The 22,897-nt window shown below is 35.8% G+C and overlaps 1 protein-coding gene across 1 annotated transcript in view; it reads left to right on the top strand.

The window, feature by feature from the left end:
• Positions 1 to 22,897, top strand: part of LOC125782469 (NACHT, LRR and PYD domains-containing protein 12-like) — a 52,330-nt gene that overhangs the window by 17,641 nt on the left and 11,792 nt on the right. Inside the window, exons 4-7 of the mRNA XM_049466661.1 lie at positions 16,566 to 16,739; positions 19,225 to 19,398; positions 19,480 to 19,650; positions 20,477 to 20,659. Coding sequence (XP_049322618.1) covers positions 16,566 to 16,739; positions 19,225 to 19,398; positions 19,480 to 19,650; positions 20,477 to 20,659 — 702 coding nt within the window. The remainder of the gene's footprint in view (positions 1 to 16,565; positions 16,740 to 19,224; positions 19,399 to 19,479; positions 19,651 to 20,476; positions 20,660 to 22,897) is intronic.

Raw genomic sequence — 22,897 nt, 5'->3', positions numbered from 1 at the left:
TGAGTACAGGGGCGCAGATGGAAATTTTGAACTGGGGGGGACCAAGCTGTAAAATCATATATATATATATATATATATATATATATATATATATATATATATATATATATATATATATATATATATATATGCTGCAATAAACTTTAGAATATTGTTATTGTTATATGTTATTGTTTTTTGTTTCTTCATTGCTACAGCCTAGGCAAGACCAGGAAGACAATGTTAACATTTTACATCTTATAATTTCAGTTAACAGCGACTGCTTACTAAAATAACATCATAATAACATCATACATAAAATCAATGGAGAGAGCCGCTGCATGCCTCGGTGCATGCCGGGTTGCGTTGCGTTTAACGCAGCTCCGCCGGCCGCCGCACTGTGTCCAGTCCAGCCAATCAGGGAAAAGCAGGCTGCGTCCAGCCAATCAGGGAAAAGCAGGCTGCGTCCAGCCAATGAGGGAAGAGCAGACTGCGTCTTCACACACACACACACAAGCCTCTTACACACACACACACACACACACACACACACAGAACAGGCGCCTTTCAACCACAGAAGAGAAGCTGAAAGCGGCAGAATATGGATTTATAGAGCTATAGGTTACAGTGAGGTTGGTAAAAAAATAAAAATATTAAACTTATGACTGTCTACTTCTGTTGCTTCATTTTAATTCAAAAACGAGCAAGGAGATCCAGCGCAGCGGATTGCGTTGAAAAAAAGTGCCAGTGGACACGTACGGTAAGGAGCTGGTAACTGCCTGTGTCTGTAGTCTACAGGCAGTTACCAGCTCCTTAGAACCCCGGACTTGAGAAGGTGCGTTAAATTTACATTGGAACTGGAACACGGAGCTCCGAACAATGTAACCTCTGAACTGAACGCTTCCTAGTTTAAAAACGAGGGCATTGTGGAACACAGAATTCCACAAACGTACAGTTAATTAAATTAAAACCCCAACGTTTATGCTTGTAGATGCTAGATTTCGGATGAGGTCACTATAAATCTGGGGGGGACATGTCCCCCCCGTCCCCAGTGCCATCTGCGCCCATGATTGAGTACAAGTGCAACGAAATGATGTTTCTCCGGTACCAACACAGTGCAACATAAAACAACAATCAATAGACAAACAAAGTGCAAGATTGTAACAGGGCAGCATAAGACTAACACCAATAAATACAAAAGACAAGAAAGTACTGATATGGTACAATACAATGTATTTTTTAAACAAAAATATTCAGACAGCACCCATCTGTCACAAAAATAACCTCATAGTGGAAACAATTAAAAGAAAACAATTAAATCGAGTTTAGATTTCTTCTCTTTTGCCAGTTCAGCGAGTAAGTTACAGGTATTACAGTTTGAGAACAGTAGTTTGAGCCTGGATGTTGTCACCAGGGAAAAAGGACAATTTCTTTAACCAAATAATGAGCCAGTGAGCACTTGCCACTGTTTTCTGTTACATTGGTAATTTAATCCTCTTGCAATGTCCCATATTTTGCTGCTGATCTGATATTCTACTTCTGAACTGAGTACAATAAGAACTTTAGCGCCTAGAAAGAGAAGTTTATGTTGGTTTGAGCTTGTGTCCAGGGGTAAAGGGCCCAGTTACTGAGAGATGTATTTGATGATATGGCTTTTCTGAGTTGAAAAGCAATAATGGATTGGTGGTTGTTGGGTTATCTCACTAAACTGTTGACATGTCATACAGTGGAATTAAGCTATATTCCACTTAATTTAGTTAATTTAAAATTAATGACTTTTCTATTAACATATTGCCTTTAGAGCAGTGACCCTGATAAAGCCCTAACCTTAAGTTAAAATGTCCTTATAAAGCACACCTGAATAGAATAAACTTTATTGGTTATTGCATTTGAGCAGAGGTGGAAAAAGTACTGAAAAATTGTAATTGAGTAAAATTACCTTTACTTTGCTGAAATTCTACTCAAGTAAAAGTAAAAGTACCCATCTAAAAATCTACTTGAGTAAAAGTAAAAAAGTACTCAATTTAAAATTTACTTTGAGTAAAAGTTACATAGCTACTTTTAATTCTTTTATATTAAAAAAGTACAACAAATAATAAATTAAATTGTTTTAAATGAACTATTATTCCACATAATAATTTGGACCATTCAGGCAGTATATCCATTTTTTTCTGTACTGTTAAAAATGATGGTCATATAGGTGACTATAAACCGTATTTTTATAGTTCATTATTATTTTTGAACTTGCCATTGATATGCTTTAACTGCTATTTACATGTTTTTTGTAACAAGATTTTAAGAAGATTGTTTAATGTTCAAAAACTAAAGGAATTATCATTAAAAACATGAAATCATACAAAAAAGAATGTTGGTCAGCGCATGCGCAGTGCCGTAAAGAAGCACATATTGATGGGTAGCAAAACTCGACAGAACACCGGTTCCCCCGAGCCGCGCGCACAGACCCCCGGTTACACAGCTGATTCACACAGCGTCTCTCCCGCTTACCATAATAAACATTACTGGAAAAAGTTTAGCTGCGCTGCCATGGAGAACAAAACTCAGCACAAACTATGTGTGATAAAATCAGCGGAACATAAACACATCCAACATTATGAGGCATTTCTCTCACCACCAAGACTTTCAGAAAGGTAAACTCAGTTTGTGGATGCAGGTTAGCACGCAGTGTTGGGAAGGTTACTTTTAAAATGTAATCCCTTACAGATTACTGATTACATCATTCAAAATGTAATTTGTAACGTAATCAGTTACATTACTTCAAGTGAGTAACGTAATCTGATTACTTTGGATTACTTACAATATTGTCGTTTTTTTAAGCCTGAATGAATGTAGCAACCACATATTGCATATTATTATTTTATTTTTCTTTCCAGTTAACAAATAGATAAACAAATAAAACAGCCTTTTCAATCACTCTATAAAAATACTTATGAAACCATTTCATCAAACAATTTTATGAAACACTTCTATAAATTGATGATAAAAGCATTAAAAACCAAACAATGTAACAACAACTGTAAGCTATCTATTTGCAGGTTTGCCACCAGTGTTAATTTTGACAACAAATTTTGATTTAGTCTTAGTCATAGTCTTGTGATGAAAATAGCATTTAGTTTTAATCACAATTTAGTCATGTTTTTAGTTTTAGTCTAGTTTTAGTCGACAAAATGTCATAAGAATATAGTCGACTAAAATTACAGTAAATTTAGTCGACTAAAATGTAAAGGGTGTAAATGTAAATGCTTTTTCATCAGTTCCCTTGAATTATTAAATATACACTTATACGAAATGAAACATTTAATAACCACTTGTGTAATATTGTTTGAACGTGAAATATATTTATATATGATTTAATATATAATATTATTATTATTGTAGGTGTGTGACTATACATATTTTACATTTTAAATTTTGCTCTAGAAATAAGGTCATAAAACATCTGAATAGTTAAATTATAGTTTGAACAGAGCTGTGGAAGCAAAAACAGCTTTTAAAGGATCTAGTTTTATCTCCTGGAGTAACCCAGCACACCTACTTAAATGAGATCAAAAACACACATTCACACACTGTCCTGTAGAGATGCTCTCAGGATGTACTGAGAGACTTCATGAGTTAAAGTGAGAAACTTATGAGAAAGTGCTGTAAGGAACTTTACACAGACTTTTGGGTTCATAGATTCACTTATTTTATTGTTTTATTTTCGTTATATTATTGAGTTTCTTTCTGACCTGTTCCTGCTTTAACACTAGCTATATCTTTCCCACTGTGGGACTAAACAGATGATCTGATCTTAATGAGTGAGTTCTGTATCAGTTCTGTGTTTTAGTGCACTGCCGAGTTAAACACATCAGCTCATGAAATAACATCAGTATTAAAACGCGGATCTCTGCATGGAGGAGATCTGTGTGACTCTGCTCTGCAGAAGCTGAAAGATTAGTGGTGTTTTTACCGGAGATGGAGTCGCTCCACGCGGTTTACACATTATCTTGTTTTTTGCGACGTCAAAGGAGAAATATATCGCCTCTCCCCCCTCTCTCTCTCTCTCTCTCTCTCTCTCTCCCTGCTGAACACTGTCGAGTTAACTTCCAGTCGAGCTCCGTAACGACAGGTTAATTCCCGGGTTTGTAACTGAGCGCGCGGCGCTGATGCAAGAGAGGCAGGTACTGATTGGATGAGTACCCTGCTTGTCCCGCCTCTCTACCTCAGCTAAAGTAGCAGTGATTGGATCTCTTCCTAACTGGTCCCTACCTTTCACAAAACTAAATCAGTTCTGATTGGATTTCGTCCCTGCCAAACATTTTCGTCTCGTTTTTATTCGTCTACGAAAATGTCAGTTAATTTCGTCTCGTTGTGTGTGTGGAGCCGCTGTCTGCCCCTCCTCCCGTCTCGCTGCCTGCACTCACACAGACAGCGCTGCACACACAAATAGGGAGGAGTGATTGCGTTTTGTCGGTGTTGGATTGGAAGAGCAAAAATAGGAAAGTACCGCGATGTAACCCTTTTATTTTAGCAGAGTAACTGTAATCTGATTACCACTTACTGAAGCAGTAACTGTAACGGATAACAGTTACTCATAATTTGTAATCTGATTACGTAACGCCGTTACATGTAATCCGTTACTTCCCAACACTGTTAGCACGTAATGTAGTGCAGCTCAGCTAACTAACTGGTTAGCGAACCTAGGCAGTTTGATATGTCTCCAGTTTAGTTCAGCGTTCTTTAATGTCTAAAAGGGATCTATGTAATCTATGATCATTAGCTAAGGTATTTAGGTTATATTTGCCTTAATCGCCTGTTAACATTGCACTGACAAACGCTTTTCATACAGCTTTCAGTTAATTTAATATTCTATTAATTTAGGCGTTAATACACGTTAGTAGCATTCATTACTCAAGTAGAAGTATAGATACTGGAGTTTAAAAATACTTTTGTAGAAGTTGAAGTGTCAACTCAAACCTTTTACTTAAATAAAAGTAAAAAATGACTGCTTTTAAAACTACTTGAAGTATAAAAGTAAAAGTATCAAATGGGGAAAAATGACCTCAAACAGAAGCCTAGGCTGCACTACAGGGGCCTATAATGCACTAAACCCCCGATGACTATAAGAACTGAAATGGTGCTAAAAAATGTCTTAAGAGATTCTGAGGGATGTTATAAAAATAATTTACAGGCGGACTCATACAGACAACATCATACCTGTCCTTACTACATGCTTTACCAACAAGCTGTGGACAAGTGCACAATGAACTTACAAATATTGCATATAGCAATAATATAAAGTACCAGTCAAAAGTTTGGACACATTCAGTTCTCTTTTTTTTTCATTTGTTGCAGATTAATATTAAAGCTATCAAATCTATGGCATATGAATTTACAGTTCAGTAAACAAGAGTTAAGTTTTTTTTTTATAACCTCTTAAGCTCCAAGCCTAATTTTACCAATTTCTGCCTGAAAATACATACCCAAATTTTAAAGCTTTTTACACTAATATTAAATTATTCAGATAATTTAAATGTCATCAATTAATATTAAACTAAAACTAAAAACACTTAAAAATATCCAATTGAACATGTAATATTCAAAATATGGTAAAAACAAGACAAAAATACAGGTGCTTTTCAGTTTTTCTCATTTCAATTATAAAATGAAATATTTATGCGTATATAAGTGTTTTACAGTTCACCATGTAAAATTATAAACTGCTCTTTTTCACTGGTTAGATATTATAGTGATCTGCTCCTGGGATATTTCTTTCTTTCTCCAAAGGACTGGAAACTTTATAAGAACAAAAACTTATTTTGCAGTAAAGAATGTGTTTCTGTATTCTGTATATCTGCTCCCAGCTCTGTCTTCGCCCTAACGCGGCACCTGATTGGCCGATTCACATGTCTTTCTTCAGAAAAGACTCTCCGCATGTGATTCTCTTGATTCTCCGCATGTGCATTAATTAGTAAGCTGTAAACACAGCCAAACCTTTTAAATAAGGTGTTAAAATCTATATTATAAGTGTTACACCCCCAGGCATGGGTTAGGTTGTAGCAGTTTGTGACCCCGGGTGAGCAGGGCCTAGATAAAATCTGGATACAGGATACAGAGAAGAAACGGTGAGACTGTGATTTCAGTGTGAGTTCTCAGCTTGATCTGAGACCTATCTCCTGTTACCCACCTAAGCCACGGTCTAGCGCCCGCCCCCTGGCACTGCTCCCTCTATAGGACTGGAGGTTTCACGTTTCAAATACTAAATCCCATTTAGAAACCCAAAAGAATATATATTACATAAAACATATATATAATAAAATATATCTAAAATAATTATTTAAATGTGACCACACTTTTAAGGGTGTCACACAAGCACTGCTTTGAAAAAAAATGAGGATTACTGGTGTATGGATTGATGGATTTACTTATTTGGAACGATTTTGAAGCAGCAGGGAGCGGTAAGCGCTGGTGTGTGTGTGTGTGTGTGTGTGTGTGTGTGTGTGTGTGTGTCAGTGAATGTTGACCTCTTGTTACACATTTACACAAGCTGCTGTAAAACTGTATAAAACAGTCTAACGCACTCTGTAGTCTCTAATTCAGGACAGTACAGTGAAATGGTTTACAGTTCCGTATTCCTGATAGTCATGCGGTTTCAATGGTGTAGAACTCAGCTCTACAGAATTCAGTTTGGTCCAGTTAGAGAAAATTTCATCAGGCTAAGGTCCGGACCGTTGCCAATGTTAACTTGTGTTATAATTCAGTGTTTTATTCTGTTTACTGAAGAAGCCTATAGTAGTTCTGTCAGTGTTTTATCAACAACTGAAAGACAAAACAAATTACACATACTAGTAAATTTGAACAATATTTATTGTTTTGAATAGACCTGTCACAATAGTTACATTATCAACCTATCATAAAATAAATGGAAACACCCTCAATAATTTAACATATCAAGTCTAATAATGTGAATCTGTATGTTAACTTTGTTTCAAAATGCTATATTTATTCTATTTGATTGTATTTATATTATAAATAGCCCTGCCTGTCATAATAATAATTACATGAATGATAAATCGAACAATACATGGAGAAATGTTTGCTGAACTTGGCCAAAATATAAGCTTTTTTTTTAAAAACAGTAGTTTTATTTTTTTTAATATTATTACTGTAGCATACTTTATTATGTTGTGGGTAAAACTGATGGGGGGAGTTTTGAGGCAGGGTTGTTTTTGGAGTAAAGAGAGGCGTCTGTGAGCAAGGGAGTTTTTTCTTGCTGAGGAGTTCTGATCAGGTGGAGTAAAGTGGAATATTTTGCACTCTTGTCTCGGTTGTTTTTCTTTAAAATCCTCCAAGTAACACCGCTCTGTTACATTACTGTTAATACGTTTTATAACCGTTGGAATTTAAAGTTTTTTTTCTGGTGCGCACCATCTGTATTAGCTCTTCTCGCTTTATTCTCCCACTTCTCACTGCCTGCCTCGCTTGTGTGGCTCCTCCATCTGCACAAATCTGATTGGCAGAGGAGAGTGTTTAGTGATTTTAAAGCAGATGTGATTGGTCAGTAAGTTTACTGCGCTGTAAAGAATGTGAACCATAAAGACAATAAACGTTCCATCGCTTTAAATAAACACTGTCAGAATTAAATACTTCTCAGTAGTTTATCGGTTTGGGTCCGGATTGGACAACGTCTGGGTCCGGACCCGAACCACAGTTCTGATGCCAGTATTTCCTACTCACAACGCTCTCTTAGCCAGCTTGAAACCTAGAATGGTTCTTTAAGGACGAGCCAAACTCACACGTAGCTAAAGGTGGGTAATTCAGGTCCAGAAATTAAAAATACATCCCTGGGATTAGGTTAAACTAAGTTAGCTCCAGAGCCAGCCAGGCAATGGGAGCGAAATCCTGTGATGGATTTTTACTTTTTGAACCTAGATTACCCACCCCTACACCTAAACTCATAAAATTAAAAGCCCCTGAATCCATAGCGTAGACCTAGCAAGCAAATCTCGGCATGTCTTGTCATGTACCAAACCATGGCAACATTACAAATACACCATTACTGCATTACTAGGTTACTACAATATCTAATCAACATATAACTGTAGGAAACAATTAGTTTACCTTAATATGCCTTTTCAAATTAGATGGTGAATTTCTGAAATCTTGTGCTGCTGAGCTGCATCGCATCCGAAAAGAGTTGTTTTTGCATCCAACCATTCCGAAGCCCCTCGCTGCAGCTGGAGATGCATAACTGGGGTCTTCCTACCAACTTTCTCACTGGCGCGCTTCTGGAGTTTGACGCGACGTGCAGGTCATGCATCAAATACAAACCAATAGAGGGTCTGAATGGTATATGTTTATACTTGTTATCCAACCACAAGCTTTCCGGATGGCGCGATTTATCTGTTTGCTTGTTTTATGTTGCCGGAATGAAATATGAGTAACAAGGCTATTTTAATAATAATTTTAATATAATAATGTTTTTATGCCAAATATTATTTTAGTTCAGATAGTTTTTACCCCAGCATTTTATTATTTACTCAGTAACATACCTGTCAATTTTAGATTTAAAAATAAGGGATATTTTCCTCTGTCCGCTTAAAGCCGTCCCACCAGCCCAACGAAGGTTCAGTATCCCTTACATTTTAAGACAGGTTTACAAAAAATCTAAAATAACCACATGTGACCCACTTACACACTACAATTAGATCATCAGAATCTGAAATGTTCTGGACATTCCTACATATGTCATTCTTTTAATACAGCCAAATTAAAAACCCTTCTCTAGATATTAAAAAAGTTAAGATTTCATGTCTTTTTTGCCATAAATGCACTCTTAAATTATATATTTTTTATTTATTTAATAGATTTAAAATTGAACAAAGGGTGCACAAATTTTGCAAAATGACTGAAGGTGACCTAAAAGTAGTATTATGAGCTTTTACTAAAAGGACATGGACCAGATATATTCCATCAGTAAAAATGAGTCCTACACAATTAATAATTTTTAATTAATACTTCTTTCTTTTGATCATTCCTCCCCTGATCAGTTCAGTTAATTTCGGTCCTCTCCACATTTCTAGTCAAGCTGAGTCACAAGCTGTAATTTTTTTTATTTTTAATTTTTTTATTTATTTTAATCTGGGTGTTTTATTTCGGAGACGAGTATTTTTAAGCAGCTATCAGAAAAATCTCATCACAGTTTTGCATAATTAGCCTACCGTTACCTTTCTTTTAGAAAAATCACTGAATATCTAGATCTGTTTTAACATCAGCAGCTCCGACTAGCTCTCTGAACTCACAGCGACGGGGGGCTTCCCCACACTGACCCTCCTTTGCAAGCTGATTGGCTGTTTCTCCTGAAAGCCGGGACTTTCTCATTGAACCGGCTCCACGATTGGTTAAGAGACACAGAGCGGTCAGTGCCCTGTCTCCTCAATAATATATATATTTTTTATTTTAATATAATACGGGAAATTTACGGGAAAGTACTAATACGGTAGGACGGCGGGAAAGAGGAGTAAAATACGGTAGTTTCCCGGCCAAAACGGGAGACTTGACAGATATGCTCAGTAACGAGTTTTCCAGTGTAGTGAAGTAAATTATCGTGTCAAAATGTACTTGAGTAAAAGTAAAATTACCAATTTTAAAAACTTGAAAAATTACAAATTACTCAAAAAATATACTCAATTACAGGTGCGTAAGTAAAAAAACAATGTTTTAGTGATTTTACTCACAGGAATGATATAACCTAAAGAGTGCCCTGGACTCACTTGGTTTATGTTGAAGGAAAATGTATAATTGTTCCAATAATATATCTATTTTACAGATTTTTTTTTAAAACTACAATGGCGGTGCCTCAAATCTATACTAGGGTGTTTTTTTAACTAGTCCTCTTTCACTGAATAATAAACACATTAAACCACAGTATAGGATTTAATTAGTTTAGATTTTAATACATCCCATACTAGAAAGATTTGACTTAATTAAACAAGTATGAATTTACATATAATATATTTATGAGTATATATATTTTAGCAAGATATAATATATTTAATCAAATCACAAAATCACAAAAACAATAAAGCTGATTTTAAATCACTTTTAACTCAAATGAAAATAACCTTCTATATAAAAATTCTATTAAGCAAAACTTCTCAATATAAGTATATAGAAAATCTAAACTCTTCAGTACAAAATCCTCAAATGGTTGGGAATTCAACACTGAAACCTTTACCTCTGTGGTGGGCCCACACACACACACACACACTCAATCATAAGCCAGCAGTTAACTAGTTAATGTACTCGTTGCAGGCCTGGACTTGTTGCCGGCATGTGTTGTGGCCCAGAAAATAAAATACACTGGGCTCTTCACTCTTTCGAGCCAAATTAAAGGTTTTTAAATAAAAATCCCACCTTAGTTTGTGACTGAACCTCACTCGGCTGAAAACTCTGTCTCTTTTAATGTCTCTCTCCCTCTCTCGCTCTCTCTGTCTCTGCAGCACCACGGTGCTGGTGGAGTTCGGACTGGCTAACCACTAGCTTACCGGTTGTTCTGAGTGTTTGGTGAACAGGCGAGGTCTTGAGCTTGGGTCAGACACGATAAAGACTGGCTGTGCTAACCAAAAATAACCAGCGTTAGCTCTGTTAGCTATCCTCATGAGGCTCAGTGCTATCCTTGGCTAGGTTAACATGCACCTCAATGAAGCTTAAACTTATCTCTGCACGCAGCAAAACACAAGAGATAACAGAACATTACCTCCATTACACTTATTCTACAACAGCGAGTTTACAGTTTTCAGTGATATTGAGCTAATACCACGATTGTAAGCACTCTAAATATCATATGTGCAAGAAAATAGTGGAAATGTAACATGTTGGAGGCAGCATGCACATGCAAGTTAAGTTTATTCTTTACATCTCAAAAGAAACAAACAAACAATCACTCGGGCAGTAGAACAAACATTAAGTCTACAGAAACAAACACTATAAAACAAAGGACTAACAGCAAGACTAATAAACAAAGAAGCAAAATAAGCAAAAAAAGAAACATAAACTAAACAAAACAAACCAGAAACTAAACTTACACAAACCTGTGGGACAGAGGATCAAACAAAGAAAAAAACTGGCTATACTAGGATACGGTAAAAATACAGAGGCTAAAGCTCACATAGACATGGGAGGTTCAAACAGAGAATAAAGGAACACATGGGGTATTTATACAAAGACAGGAGACACCTTGAGAAGTAACTAGGGGCGGGGTTACAAATAAGACAGGCAGGGCTAGGGCAGAGACAGGACAATAAAAAAACAAGCAACCATTTACTTAAAGGGCACATGGCTGGGAGCACAAGACAGTAAAACCAGAGGACAGGAGCACATGGGATCAAAAGAGGGAAAAAACAGGGAGTTTACCACAAATGAATCCAGAAAATGTCAGTCTGAAAGACTTGGGGCTTCCTTCTCACAAAATTGTATTTATTTCAAAAACACAATGATACTGGTAATTCTTTTACATCACTACAAACACATTTTTGCCACTGGATCTTAGTGGGATTCACATCAGATCAGTCCACTCCAAAAAATGTGTTTCATTTGAGACAGGTATGGCAGTGAAACTGAACCTAGTTATCAAATTAATTTGCTTTAATGGCTAAGAAATCAATTACTAAATAATACAGTGAGTGATTACTATTTTACTATTTATTTAATTACTAGTGATTTACTAAATAATTTAATAGTATAATGTACTATTCAATTTGTGTTGTCTAGATAAACATAAAGATGTTCATATATCCTCCTGAGATCTGGCCTATTCATTTGTGTCCTCTGTAGTGCACATTATGTTTCTGCATCTCTCATTTTACTTGTTTGAGTTACACTAATAATTCCTGCTGTATCTTAAAGAGGACATCCTGAGCTTTCCAGTGATACCAAATGTTTGGGGGGTGGGGTACTGACAAATTCTATTTCCTATTTCTACACAATGGCTTTATAACAACAAGCACATTTTATGGAATGAGAAAGGATGAGTAAAATATTCTTTTACTTATTGCATTTCTAATATAAAATTCATGTGTTTTATTTATTCTGAGGTTGTTATGAATTATTTAATGAAGTCTGAGAGCAGTTTAATTACTTTTGAGATTGAATAATAGCCATTTTATAAATGTCCTCTACAGTGGACACCAGGATGATCTTCATGTCTTTCACAGCCAATCATTTTTAATGCATTGTTTTAGGAGACAGAACAGAAGCAAAGAAGATTTTGTACAAAATAATTGAGGGAGATTCAGACTTAGGCAGGAAGCTCAACAGATTAGAACACATACCAGCAAGAAAGCCGTCATCCTCTGTGGGCCAGGACTAGCACTTATGATTTTTTTAGTTCCAGGATCCTGGAACTAAATAAATCCTGGAACTAAATAAATCATAAGTGCTAGTCCTGGCCCACAGAGGATGACGGCTTTCTTGCTGGTATGTGTTCTAATCTGTTGAGCTTCCTGCCTCATCAGAACTCCTTATCTCTTATTTGTAAGGTTTAAAATCTTCCTCATCATGTTCCTCATCTGATAAATAGTCTGAATCTGCATAAGTGTTTTTATCCAGTAAAAAAGATAAATGAACCATTCATTGTTAAACTAATGCCGGTCCTTGGCAACAGATAGTACAGTAAATAAAATAATTAACATCATACCATTTTGTTTAGATAGGTTATGCCATCATTGGTTATGCTATTCATTATTATTACACATGAGTAAGTAACAACGAATGCAAAAGAGAATAAATAAACAGAATATCAGATAAACAGAACTTGTTTCTTTTAAATCCCTAAATTCAACAAACTAAAATGAATACAGAATGAAAGTCCAATATATCCTGGTATAATTGTTATTGTTTAACTTATTACATTTCATTGTTCCGTAGATTAAAATAGTCCTGATGTCCACTATAGTAGACATGCTATAAAAATAAAAATAAATTTGAAAAAGTCTAAATGGTAATCTGTTTTATTTACTCCTAAGAGACACTTTTTTTCTCAGTTCTCAGGATATATATATATATATATATATATATATATATATATATATATATATATATATATATATATATATATATATGAATGAATGATTGTTGAAAGTGTTGCCCATAATTTATTATAATTAATTCTGCATCTTCTATTTCTCTGAAGGTTGAGTAACTGCAGTGTATCAGAGGACGGCTGTGCTGTTTTCTTCTCAGCTCTGAAACCAAAACCCTCAACACACCTGACTGAACTGGATCTAAGTGGGAATAAACTACAAGATAAAGGAATAAAGTTGGTCTGTAATCTAATGATGGCATCTTACTGCACTTTAGAAAAGCTCAAGTGAGTTATTTCCCTTAACAAGGAACTGAAATATGTTGTAATGAAGTGTGAGTGTTCAAGATATTGTAGAGTTTAGAGCAGAATTTAGCTCACATCAACTCCCAGTCCCTTGAGCTGTAAACATTGCTGCTGCTCATGCCATGTTCACACTACATGAATGTTCAAGTTGTATTCTTTTCACTACACAACTTTGTTTTAGTTGAGAGTCTTTTAGTGGTTGTGCATGACTAATCACAAAATAAGAGCACAAATTAGCACAAAGTCTGCCTGCTCACCAACTGATGCAGTAGCATACACAAAATTTTTCTCTACAATGGATGTACATACGAGATGAGCCTCAACATTTTCTTCCTGATGATTTGCAGAAAAAGAAAGAAAAGGAAAAGATAGATGCTTCTTGAAGTTTAACTCCACTTGTTGTTTTTCCTCACCCTTACATTTATTAGCTGTAGGTAGTCACTGCACTCCACAATTTACTAACTGTATTTGAGTTGCTGACAGGTCCAGATTTTAAACCTGATAGATATTTGATGGAGGCATTGGAAATCAATTGGCAAACAAATAACAAATACTATTCAGTATATTTCAACAATATTTATTGTTTTAAATTGGCCTGTCACAATAATTACATTATCAACTTATCATACAATAAATGGAAACTGCCTCAATAATTTGACTTATCAAGTCTATTAATGTAAATCTGTGTGTCAACTTTGTTTTAATATTTAACATGTAGGAGTCAATCATACTCATACTATTTAGATTCAATAAAAACATATGAACATGAAATTGTAAGTTCTAGTTAAAATACAAAAAAATATGGTTATCCAATAGTGTAGTTTGCATTTGCGTCCGCCTCCTCGTTCTTCCTGCAACCTGCATGAGAGCACGTCACACTTTTTTCAGGTTTTTATTTCATTAAAATTTATAATTTTTGTTCCACTTAACACTTATGCAATACTTTGTGTTTGTCTATCACTTAAAATCTCAATAAAATACATTTAAGTTTGTGGTTGTAAGGTGACAAAATGTGGAAAAGTTCAAGGGGTATGATTACTTTTGCAAGCCACTGTATATTTGCCAGTAATAACAGAAGACAGTATAATACAAAAAGCAACACATTATCATGTCAACTAATAAAAGCAGCAAATTAAGAAGAACAAAAGAAAGAGAAACAAAACATATAGAGAGTCCAGTTTAGTGTCCCAAATCAGAAACATCTGTAATGACAGGGGGATGCAGTAACAACTTTGTTGATCTCCACCAAACACTCCTAAGACAAGATAAAAAGGAAAATCTGAACAGTAGCAAGTTATTTGCGCCCTAGTCATCAAAGTTTTACTGTCTCAGCGACTACAAAAAGGGGGTGATCTTTGCGCAGCAAACATGACTAAAAACAGCCAGTAACAGGTGGCTCAGTACTTCTATTTTCTTAAAATATACACTACTACATAAATAGCTGCTTATACTCACAGAGACTGCAGCAACTCGCCGTTGGTGTATAGGACGACACTCAGTCTTCTGCGTTGAGCTGCCACTGATGTCACCACATGCACGCACATAGCAGATCTCGCCACACTCCTGTGCCACCAATTGCTGCTTCCCCCGGACCTGCATGTCTTTCTCTCTACAAAAGTCCGCTTTTTAAAACAAGAGTCTCTTAACACCCACGCATTCTCTTAATGCTGATAGACTGGGAAAAATGTGACAGTAATTAGACGTTACTAATAACTGTAACTGTACTGTAAACAAGCTTATCAGAGTTCGCCCAATAATAATAATTACGTTATAATTAATCAAATAAAACGCACACAGATAAAGGAGGGAGAGGAAATAGCAGCCTCTTTACTTTATTAAAAATTACAAAAAATTACTAGTTTACTTTATTAAAGTGAATTCAAATGTTGTTTCTACTTAACGCTAAGCTTTTGGCTAAATGATGCATCAACAGCTCTACTCTGCATTCTCAAACAAAGGGGCTAAAGAATTTGTTATTTGTTTGTAAGCAAACTATAAGTAAATATATAAACAGTAATGAACTCACAAATACAAAATAAATATTTAAGATATAATTTTATTATTAAAATTAAACTTTTTTTTACAGTGTCAGTGATAATAACATCACAGAGGAAGGATATGCTGCTCTGGCTTCAGCTCTGAAATCAAACCCTTTATCAAACTTAACAAAGCTGGATCTCAGAGGGAACGATCCTGGAGACACAGGAGTGAAACTGATCACTGATTTACAAAAAGAACCAGACTGTAAACTGAAGACACTGAGGTGAGAATTATAGTACCAATATATGGTTCACATTTAATCTGTAATACTATTTTCTTGTGGGGTTTTAAAAAAAGTTTTACCCTTGTATATATGTTGTGTATCTAGATTAATAAATTAGACCTAGGTTGTCGTATATATATATATATATTACATAAACTGTCATATTTGAAAAAAAAAATACCTTATTTGATTTTCAGTAATTAATTAAAATCTTGACTGCACAAAATTATTTTATTGCATTTTTCCTTGCTATATTTGTGTACCTTGGGTTCTCTCTCTACAGGTTGCTAAAACATGATGCTGCAGAGCAAGCCTTCCATTTCCTTGTTAAAGTTCTAGGAACAAACCCCTTACTGCTGACAGAGTTGGATATAAGTGGAAGAATTTTCAGAGACTTAGGAATGAAGCAGCTGTCTGGTCTACTAAAAGATTCCCACTGCAGACCTAAAAAACTTAAGTTAGTATTTTCAGTTTTTTGAACTGAAATAGATGTTGATGTTTGGTGCTTGAAAACATTTAGCATAAATATTTTTACATAGCTTTCAAAATGTACATTTGCTAATGGTTACATGTCTAAGATGTTTACAGTATTTGTGTTATCCAATAACTAAACTCTCATCTCACTCTCTGCAGGTTAAAGAGTTGCAGTATTACAGAGAAAGCCTGTACTGATTTATCAGCAGCTCTTTGTTCAAATCCTTCACATCTGATAGAGCTGAATCTGAGTGGAAATCAAATGGGAAACTGTGGAGTGAAACAGCTTTGTGGTCTGCTGGAGAATCCACAGTTCAAATTGGCAAAACTTCTGTATGTTGCACTTTTTGATGATATAATAATAATATGAAATCCTAATATTAAATCTGTACTGTTGAATATTTAGTGTTAGAGAAATTGTATTATTTTTTTTAATTATAGTGAAACAGTTTCTTCTCTCTACAGGTTGTGTGATTGTAATATAACTGATGAAGGCAGTGCGTCTCTGTGTTCAGCTCTGAAATCAAACCCCTCACATATAAGAGAGCTGGAACTGAGTAATAATAGACTAGGAGATTCAGGTATTAAGCACATCACTGATCTCCTGCAGAATCCAAACTGCCTACTAGAAAAACTAATGTAAGTAAAGTTTTTGTATGTTTTTCAGTACATTGTTGAAATGTTAGTAGATCATTCTATAAACAATACAACACAACTTTGTTATGCAAATGTTTGTTATAAAAAATAATAATAATTTACCACATGATCAGTTGCTCCTAATCTCTAAATAAAGGCATTTCTAATATTTAAACTTCTAGATAATGCATAGACTTTAAACTGTAAGAAAAAAGCCAAAGTAAACTATATGTGTCCCGGAGCTTCTTACAGTGGAAGGACATATATAAATTCTTGAATGTTTTAACATCTAGACCAAGTGTGAAGCATAATCTTCTTTTGTTGGTCAAAATTAAAAGATGGTCTCAGATGTTTGCATATTACTGTACAATAAATATATTGTCTGGTATATGGAACTTAGATATAGTTGTAATTCAAAACAACAATAAACAGGCAACCAGGATCAGTACATATCCCATATCCTAAATAAAACCACAGAAAAGTCAGGAACACATCAATATGTTCTTATTTTAGAAATAGTGATTTAGCAATGGCAAATAAGAGACAAAATACAATTAAAACCATAGCTTGCTTGAATTTCTGATTTTTTTCTCTGCACTCAGTCTCAGTTTTTGCTGCATTTCTGAAGAAGGATATACTGATCTGGCTTCAGCTTTAAAATCCTCATCACACTTGGAAGAGCTGGATGTCCGTGGTAACGACTCTGGAGAAAAAGGAGTAGAACTTCTTACTGCTCTGATAGAGGATCCAGACTGTAGTTTGATGATACTAAGGTGATACTCTTTTAAAGCACACTGCTTGTTTGCAGATCTGTTTATGAAATCTTCATGTAACAGTTTAAAAAAAGTTTACTTTCTACTCATTTTTAAAGTATAGCTAATTTATCTCAATTTATTATATGTAAAATCAATTCTGACTCACCTTTGTCAGGCTAAAGATTCTACACAAGCAGTAAGAAAACAAAGAAAATCTGCCTCTTTCTGCATGTGTATCTGGTGCAGGCTCATAAAAACACACCATGATAATCAACAAAAGATGAATAAGCTTGATCTAATAGCACACTTATCACAAACCGACTAAAATGGGCACTACAATTAAACTCACTTAAAACTTAAATTCAAATGTAACTGACAAAGTCTAAACTTACATACAGTTTTTTTGTTGGTTAAACAAACCATAATATTCAGAAAATATTGTGTTCCAGCTACAGCTGTGAAATTTGGAAGTGAGCTGTATAGCTAGCTACATGAAAATATTTAAGTTCAAATTACAACAAAAACAACAATAATAATAATACATTTATGTATTAAACATTTCAGTGTAATGACATTACCATTTCAAACAGGATTCAAACTGATGCTGCTCAGATCATAGTGACAGTGCCACTCAGACCACATATTACCAGTTTTAGAGAGATCTGACTCGTAGGGCCCAATCTTACAGGTATTGCTACCTTACATACCTCTATCAGTCAAATTTCATGCATTGCACCTGCCTTGTTTCAGGTACATTTCTGGCAAATTGCTACAATATCTTGACAACTTAAAACACATGTGCACCACTGGCTGAAAACAACCTAGGCATACATCAAACATCATTGCTATCTTGATTACACAGGTGCACAGTTCTCAACACGACATACAGCAGCACACAAACCCAACTTTTACATCAACAATGAACAGAATACAAAATAGCATAACAAATGTTAACATAAAATAACATTGCTGTTTGTGTAAATGTCCTGCCCGCACACTTTGACAGCAAGAACGCACAGTTCAGTTTAGGTTATTATTTTTCTCCATTTTAAAAATATTTATCTTTCAATATTTTTTGTTGTTTATTAGATAAATGAGTTAATTGGAAATATTTGTCATGATTTGTCACACTTTACATTTTGTCACCCTTTTACATTTTAATTTTTACTCTCATATAACCGAATATCTATATCATCTACTAGTCACATTACACTGTTTACAGACAAACACACACACACACAAACACAGACATTAAAAATAATTGCTAACTTTAATTGGTTATACTAATACATTATTTCTTCCTCTGCAGACTGTTAAAAACTGCTGCTGCACAGGAAGCTTGTGATTATCTGACTAAAATTCTAGGAAAGAACCCGTTACTCCTTCCAGAGCTGGATCTGAGTGGAAAAATAAAAGGAGATTTGGGAATGAAGCAGCTCTCCGATCTACTGGAAGATTCACACTGCAGAACTAAAAAACTAAAGTCAGTATGTTTCTTATGCTAGATTTCACAAAAAAAAAAACAGCACTCAGTGTAACTCAGTGTACTTTAATACACAGTGTATGAAGTTCTTGTATGTGTAAGCGTCTATAGAAGATTTGATTCATTATGAATATAATAGTGAACTGTAACTCAAACATAAATTTTAAAATATCTAAAATAATCTAAAATATATACTGTTGAAAACAATGACTTAATGGAAGAAATGACTGCTTTTTTGTTTTCACTGCAGGTTAAATAACAATGGTTTTACAGAAAAAGACTGTGCTGATCTGGAAAAAGCATTTCGCATAAATCCCTCACACCTGAAAGAATTAGATCTGAGTGGGAATAAACTGGGAAACTCTGGAGTGAAGAAGATGTCTGACCTACTGAAGATGTCAGAGTGGAAACTGACAAAACTAAAGTTAGTGTGTAAATCATTATGAAAAGGATACATTGAAAATTATAAATTATATTTTAACTGTAAGATTTCTCCTTTCTTCAGTATCTCAGACTGTAGTGTAACAGAGGAAGGATATGCTGATCTGGTTTCAGCTCTGAAATCAAACTCATCACTGGTAGAGCTGGATCTCAGAGACAATGATCCTGGAAATACAGGAGTGAAGAAATTTACTGACTTACTGAAGGAACCAAATTGTAAACTGAAGACAGTGAGGTGAGAGAAACATTTGGTTGATGCATCTCACTGCATGATACAAAAACTACTGAAAAATGACCAAATCCAATAACTACAACATAAAATAACAGAAGATATTTAGGTTAAAGCTATGAAAAGAGTAAATTATTTATTATGAATAAACAGGTTATTATTACTCCATCAAGAGCACTAAGTAATACAACACTAATTAATACACCAATAAAGGCATAAAATATCAGGTAAATAAATTTTACAACTACAATAATTATGTCCTGATAATAATTACACATTTGTGGCTTTATCACACTAAACCAGTACTGGCATTCCCCCTAAAAAGAGATGATTGATTACTTACTAATGTTTCCTACTTCTTAAACAAAACACGTCTTTTTGGTAGAACATTCTTTTTTTTATATTTTTTACATTTGAAAAAAATACTTGTTTTTTTGGCTGTTTTGCATTGATGCTTATTTGCTTAAGTCATGTAAAGTAAATAAAAACTACAACAGGTGGAATTGGCTATGCTAAGTCTTTAACTGACATTACAGAATTATAACTTATTACTTACCATTGATAAGTAAATGTCTTTTATTATATTTTTATGATTCTGTATCTCTTACAATGTACATTCTATATGGTAATGAATACAAAGGAAATAATTGAATTCCATCATGAAAAATAGCATGTAGACACTCAAGTGTAGTGCACATTAGTATTGTATCAGTGTTGAATATAAAAATATATTTCTCAGTAGTGTAAGAACATTGAAAATATGTATCTGGGAGCAGAATTAGGCGCAGGTGAGGTGTGTTAGTAATATGAGTGTGTTCTCCTCTTTTTGCAGGTTTTTGAAGACTTCTGCTGCAGAGGAAGCCTGTGCTTCTCTTTCTGCAGATCTGGGAGTGAATCTCTTGCTGCAGACAGAGCTGAACCTGAGCAGGAATCCAGCAGGACTTTCAGGAGATTCCAGAGTGAAACTACTGTGTGATTTACTGCAGGACACACACTGCAAACTGAGGAAACTCAAGTGAGCATTCTGATTGGTTTTAATTTGGCCTGCCAAATTTATTAATCACAGAAAACAATGTGTTAAATTCATCGCCTCCCTTGAAGCCTTTCTGACCCATATATGTAACTGTGAAGTAAACAGTAGCAGCTGTATTTTTTATTGTTTTTGCTGGTCTGTGGTACATAGAATTGAAACGCTTGCTCACTGCTAGTATATGACAGACAAACTCTGTTGGACATCCACCAGAGCTGAAACTCATTGTTCGCTCCCACAGCCACCACCACCGCCGCTAGAAAGACTCAGCGACACTGACCCCAAGCGAAGGCGCTGACCCCAGGAGAATGCTTCAGATGCGGCAATGCAGGCGAGGCTGGAGGGGAGGGCTACATGCTAAGCTAAAGGCTCGCGCTAGCCGACCACCACTGCCCAGCCTCCTGCTAGCTAAACTGGACAAACTGAGAGCAAGGATTACATCACAGCGGAAATTAAGAGAGTGCTGCACTCTTATTTTCAGACATGGCTTTCAAAAGTACCGGACAGCGTTATTTAGCTAGAGACTCACTCTACACACACTGACTCCAGAAAGGCTAAAGGGGGAGGTGAGTGTGAGTTTGTAAACAATGCGTGGTGTGGAGACATACAGACCACTTATAAGCACTGTTCACCAGACATGGAGTTCCTAGGCTAAAATGTCATCTCTGTTATCTTAAGCGGGAATTTACTGCTGTGTTTTTAGCCACTCCCCCATGGGCTAACTCTGGACCCCCTGCAGTACCTATCATCCCAACAGATCCACCTTGGACGCTACCGCTGCTGCCATCCAATACTCCCTCTCCCACCTGGAAAACAAAGACTCCTACATCAGGATGCTCTTTGTGGACTACAGTTCTGCCTTTAATTCGGTCGTTCCTCACAAAGTCACAAACAAATTGTCCATACTCTGCCTGCACCCCACCCTTTGTAACTGGCTTTGGATTTCCTGACTGGCAGGCCTCAGTCTGTCAGGATTGGAGATAAGACTTCAACCAGTATCACCACTTACACAGGCACCCCCAAGGATGTGTCTTTAGCACTATCCTCTACACCAGGGGTCGTCAATTAATTTTGGCCACGGGCCAGATATTTTCCAAGCCATTACGTGGCGGGCCACCAAAAAAAATCTGTTTTTGGAAAATGAAGCAGGTAAACCCAAGAAGAAAAGAAAAAAAATAAATAAATAAACACACCGCTCCTCATGCGGGATTGAACTCGTGTCGTCAAAATTGTGGTCCAATACACAACCGCTGCCCCTGCTAGTGAATTGTGACACAGCCGGCAAAAAAACGCCTTATGAGGAGGTAGGGAGCCCAAGACAGGACAGGAAAACGATAACGGGCTGAAACTAAATTGACGCCGAGCACGACAGAGAGACAAGAGAGGTGTGTAAACTAAAGTTCAACAGAGAAGCATTATATATTTTTATTATCGTTCATTATAGTTCAAACAACCTCACAGGCCGGGGGGAGGTGACAAGACTGTCATCATGGTCTGAGGACAAAAACCTCGCCTTCAACACAGACAAGACAATGGAGCTGACATAAGGAAGGAGAGGAGACCTCATCAGCCACTGTGTCATTGAGAGCCTCTTGACCAACCGTATCACCGTGTGGTACGGCAACACTACTGTGATGGACTGTACACGCCTGCAGAGAATGGTAAAGACAGCAGAGATCATCAGGACTTCACTTCCCTCTGCCGAGCATCTATCACCTCAGTCCTCAGGAGAGCTGCCTCCATCCTCTGCTCTACTCTACCCACCCCCAGCATGGACTGTTCACACTTCTGCCTTCAGGCTGGAGGTATAGAAGTGTGAAATGCAAGACCACCAGGCTAAATAACTCCTCCTTCCCCACTGCTACCAGACTCTTAAACCTACCCCAAATCAACCCAGCACCTAACCCTCTACACATTTACATGTCAAGGACATTTCTCAGAGGCACATGTTCTCTTTATTGCAAAATACACATGCACTTTTTTCATATTTCACTGCTGTTGATATGTAAATATATCCTGTACATCATGTAAATATTTCCATCCTGGATGTAAATTTAACACCAATTTAATAGTTATATTTAGTTAGTTTATTTCTTGCTTTATTGAATACTTTCTACTGTTATCTTTATATGGCATACTTGGCGACTAGCAAAGAAAGAATTTCATTGTACGAGGAAACTTGATTCTTAATGTGCACATGAAAATAAACTCTTTAAATCTTGA

This window comes from Astyanax mexicanus, chromosome 17, assembly GCF_023375975.1.
Source record: "Astyanax mexicanus isolate ESR-SI-001 chromosome 17, AstMex3_surface, whole genome shotgun sequence".
NCBI classification, from domain to species: domain Eukaryota; kingdom Metazoa; phylum Chordata; class Actinopteri; order Characiformes; family Acestrorhamphidae; genus Astyanax; species Astyanax mexicanus.
Note: the sequence above shows the minus strand (reverse complement) of the source record. Positions and strands in the feature narration are given on the sequence as shown.